General features: G+C 42.8%; 1 protein-coding gene across 1 annotated transcript; it reads left to right on the plus strand.

The window, feature by feature from the left end:
* The first annotated feature begins 437 nt into the window (after positions 1-437).
* LOC138898927 (uncharacterized) lies at positions 438-3,436 on the plus strand. The gene is made up of 4 exons (XM_070185036.1): positions 438-1,132; positions 1,256-1,771; positions 2,307-2,856; positions 3,017-3,436. Exons 1-4 carry the CDS (start codon positions 438-440, stop codon positions 3,434-3,436), a joined length of 2,181 nt encoding a protein of 726 aa, XP_070041137.1.
* The last annotated feature ends 1,305 nt before the right edge of the window (positions 3,437-4,741 follow it).

A 4,741-nucleotide genomic window follows, 5' to 3' on the forward strand; every position in this document is an offset into this window, starting at 1 on the left:
AAGGGGCGTTACCTGCAGATACACAAGTCAATCCAAAAGAACAGGGCCCAAAATAGCTTATGGCATTGAGTCTACGAAATGGTAGAGACCTAGATCTGGAGCAAGAGATGGCTCGCGAAAGCCAGCCTACTGAACCACTTGTGCTTGTACCCATCGAGATATATGACTCAATAATGTTAATAGAGGTGATGGTACAACATGCACCAGCCGAAACAAGCAAGGAAAAAGAAGTCGCGAAGGAAACTGAGTTAGAGCAAGAGAAGGCAGCAGAAACAATGTCAGAGCTTCTTCAAAATCAAAGCACATTAAACAAGCGGCCTCCATCACCCTTCCCCCAAAGATTGGCCAAATATAAAAAAGATGAGCAATATAAGAAATTCTTGGAGATGTTGAAGCAAATTTAGGTAAACATTCCATTGATTGATGCCTTAAAGGAAATGCCTGGTTATGCAAAAATGATAAAGGACTTGATGTCTCGTAAGTTCGACTTTCAAGACTTGGCCACAGTTATACTGACTCAGACATGTAGTGCTGTTGTGACAAGACCCATAGCTGAGAAGTTATCTGACCCAGGGAGTTTCACAATCCCATGCACAATAGGCAACTATCCGTTTGTTAAGGCACTTTGTGATTTGGGGGCAAGCATAAAATTGATGCCCTTGACTATCTACAAAAGGTTAGGCATTGGAAGAGCTAGACCCACGTCTATGTTGTTACATCTGGTCGACTGGACAGTGAAGAGTCCCTCTAGTATCATTGATGATGTATTAGTACAGGTGGGGAAGTTTGTTTTCCCAGCAGATTTTGTCATTTTAGACTGTCAGGTTGACGAGGAGATTCCCATAATTTTGGGAAGGCCATTCTTGGCCACTAGGAGAGCCCTAATTGATTGTGAAAGTGGAGAGATAAAGATGAGATTGAACAATGAAGAGATAACATTTAATGTGCAAAACTCTATGCGGCGACCTAGTGAGTTTGCTAACTGCTCTCTGATAGAAGCTCTGGATGTGATCTTGGAGGAGGAAGATGAGACTCTGAATGCAAAAGACCCTATAGCAGCATGTCTTATGAACTTAGAAGAAATGAATGGTGAAAACTTGACAGAGTGGGTTTTTTCCCTTGAAGGGCGAGGGTACTAGAAAAGAGAGCTCAAATTCGAGCCCTTACACTTGGAAGAAAGAAAAGCACCTCGAGCTAAGACGTCAATTGAAGAGCCACCACATTTGGAACTAAAACCGTTACCTTTTCACCTTAGGTATGCTTTCTTGGGACCTAAATCCACTTTATATGTTATTATCTCATCCATTTTGTTAGATGTGCAAGAAGAACAACTTTTGCAGGTGTTAATGGAATGCAAGACTGCAATTGGCTGGACTATTGTAGATATTAAGGGGCACAACTTTTGTATGCATGAGATTCTATTGGATGATGGGCAAAAACCTTCCATAGAACATCAAAGAAGGTTTAACCCCAACATGAAAGAAGTGGTGAAGAAAGAAATGATCAAGTGGTTAGATGCGGGAATCATCTTCCCAATCTCTGACAGTAATTGGGTTAGCCCAGTTCAGTGTGTGCCAAAGAATGGTGTAATGACTGTAGTGCCCAATGATAATAATGAGGTGATTTCAACTCGTACAGTTACGGGTTGGAGAATTTGTATGGATTATAGAAAACTGAACACAACCACCCGGAAGGACCATTTTCCTTTACCGTTCATTGACCAAATGTTGGATAGACTGGCAGAGATGTCTCACTTCTGTTTTTTGGATGGGTATTCGGGGTACAATCGGATTTCCATAGCCCCTGAGGATAGAGAGAAAATATCATTCACTTGCCCGTATGGCATCTTTGCCTTTCGGAGAATGCCGTTTGGCCTATGCAATGCACCGACCACCTTTCAGAGGTGTTTGTTAGCCATTTTTACTAACATGGTTAAAGATATTATGGATTATGGATGATTTCTCTGTAGTAGGGGATTCATTTGAAGACTTTCTGCACAATTTAATAAGAGTGTTAAAAAGGTGTGTGGAGACAAATGTAGTGTTGAACTGGGAGAAGTACCATTTTATGGTACAAGAAGGTATAGTGCTGGGGCATCGAGTGTCCAGTAAGGGTATTGAAGTTGACCATGCTAAGGTTGAGGTGATTGAGAAGTTGCCACCGCCCACTTAAGTTAAGGCAGTAAGCAGTTTCCTTGGGAACGCCGGGTTCTACAGGCGATTTATAAAGGATTTCTCAAAAATTGCTAACCCCTTATGTAAACTCCTTGAAAAGGATCATTCTTTTGTGTTTTCTGATGACTGCAGGTTAGCCTTTGAGGAGCTGAAAAGGAGACCGGTGACTACACCAATCATCGTTGCACCCAACTGGGAGCAACCATTTGAGCTCATGTATGATGCAAGTGACTATGCTACAGGAGCAGTCATGGGGCAGCGGAAGGACAAACTGGTGCACCCAATTTACTATGCAAGCAGAACGCTGAAAGGTGCACAACTCAATTATACCATGAGTGAGAAAGAGATTTTGGCTGTGGTGTTTGCATTCGACAAATTCAGGTCTTATTTGATTGGTTCAAAAGTGATTGTTTATACTGACCATGCATCACTTAGGTACCAGATAGCAAAGAAGGAGTCAAATCCACGCTTGATCCATTGGGTTCTTTTGCTACAAGAATTTGATTTGGAGATCCGCAATAGAAAAGGGGCAGAGAAGCAAGTGGCAGACCACCTTTCAAGGTTGGAGGTAGCTAAAAAGAAAGTCGAGGTAGAAGATATAATTGAGACATTCCCAGATGAACAATTGCTAGCAGTGATATTGGAGGAAGCGCCATGGTATGCAGACATTGCAAACTACCTGGCAAGCGGTATTATCCCATATGATCTTTCCTCTGTTCAAAAGAAAATTTCTTTCGTGACTGTCACATGTTTATTGGGATGAGCCTTACCTGTTCAGAATTTGTGTTGATAACATGATCCGGAGATGTATCCCCGAGATAGATCAATCTTCTGTTTTGCAGGCTTGTCTTGCATCACCATATGGTGGCCACTTCGGAGGAGTAAGGACAGCCGCGAATGTGCTGGAATCAAGCTTCTACTGGCCGACAATGTTCAAGGATGAACACTTATGGGTGAAAGGTTGTGACGAATGCCAACAAACTGGGAATATTTCTCATCGACATGAGATGCATATGAACCCAATTCAAGAGGTAGAAGTGTTTGACATGCGGGGAATCGATTTCATGGGGCCTTTCGTCAGCTCATATAGCAACAAATACATACTTGTAACTGTGGACTACGTGTCAAAATGGGTGGAGACTGCAGCGCTACCGACAAATGATGCTAAGGGAGTAATTGGCTTTTTGAGAAAGAATATATTCACCTTATTTGGCACTCCAAGGGAGATAATCAGTGACGGAGGCACTCACTTCTGTAATTGAGCCTTCGCAAAGCTATTAGAAAAGTATGGTGTACGTCACAAAGTTTCCACCCCATATCATCCTCAAATGAGTGGGCAAGTAAAAGTGTCGAATAGAGAGATAAAGAGTGTTTTGACAAAGACTGTGAATGCTACAAGAACGAATTAGGCAATAAAGTTAGATGATGCACTCTGGTCCTATCGTACAGCTTTCAAAATTACGATTGGTATGACGCCATATAAATTGGTATTTGGGAAGGTATGTCACCTACCTGTGGAGTTGGAACATACAGCTGTATGGGCACTGCGACAGTTGAATCTTGAAATAGAAGCTAAGGGCACAAGTAGAGTCACAGAGCTGCACGAGCTTGATGAATTTCGTTACCACGCTTTTGACAGCACAAGATTATACAAGGAGAGAATGAAAATAATGCATGATAAATATATTCTTGAGTGGAGTTTTAAACCCGGAGATAAGGTATTGCTATACAACTCGAGGTTGAGGTTATTCCCGGGTAAGTTAAAGTCACGATGGTCGGGACCATTTAGTGTGGTGGAGATTCACCCCACCAGAGCCATAGAGATTGCTGCATCAAATGACTCTCTCACGTTTAGAGTCAATGGGCACATGTTAAAACATTATTTGGGCATGGAAGATGTGAAGGTAGTGTTGGTGACTCATTTTCTCGAGCCACCAAGGTAAAGCGAGCCTTAAGTGCAATTATCTGCGTCATGCCATGACGTTAAATCAAGCGCTCGTTGGGAGGAAACCCAATTCGTAGTTGATTTCTAGTGTAGTTAGAAGTTTTCCTTGTTTTGGTTTTGTTTTTATGTACTAACAAGTTTGCAGGCGAGTTGGGCAAGTCGAACAGGGTTTCAGCATCACCTGACGGACAACAGGCGCTGGGGATAGTGACACCTAGATAATGCCAGGGTCTGCTTGGCCTTAGGCTGGCGATGCCTGGCTAATGCTAGGGTCTGTCCGGCCTTAGGCTAGCGATGACTGACTAACGCTAGGGTCTGCCCGGCCTTAGGCTGGCGACGCCTGGCTAACGCTAGGTACTGGGCCAGGCGACGCCAGGTAAGTTATTTCGGCCCAGCTCACGTTATTTTAGTCGAACCTCCTCACATTACACCCCTCTTAAACACGGAACACAATACACACAAACCTAACCTCACTTAAACCAAAAACATATCAAGCTTTAGAAAATAAATTCACAAACACACACATCTTCTCATCAATGTTGCTCTCAACCAAACACACTGCATGAATTTCCCTCACCCACAAACACTTAACAACACATTGCCATAGATGTATCCCCCATCC

This window comes from Nicotiana tomentosiformis, chromosome 9 (genome assembly GCF_000390325.3).
Source record: "Nicotiana tomentosiformis chromosome 9, ASM39032v3, whole genome shotgun sequence".
NCBI classification, from domain to species: Eukaryota; Viridiplantae; Streptophyta; class Magnoliopsida; order Solanales; family Solanaceae; genus Nicotiana; species Nicotiana tomentosiformis.

Bases quoted from the DNA above. Each gene is read 5' to 3' on its own strand.
- LOC138898927 (XM_070185036.1), top strand. From the start codon at position 438: ATGCCTGGTTATGCAAAAATGATAAAGGACTTGATGTCTCGTAAGTTC. The intron at 1,133-1,255 runs GTACTAGAAAAG...TTTTCACCTTAG, and splicing joins TTTTCCCTTGAAGGGCGAGG to GTATGCTTTCTTGGGACCTA. The intron at 1,772-2,306 runs GTATTCGGGGTA...TGATGACTGCAG, and splicing joins CACTTCTGTTTTTTGGATGG to GTTAGCCTTTGAGGAGCTGA.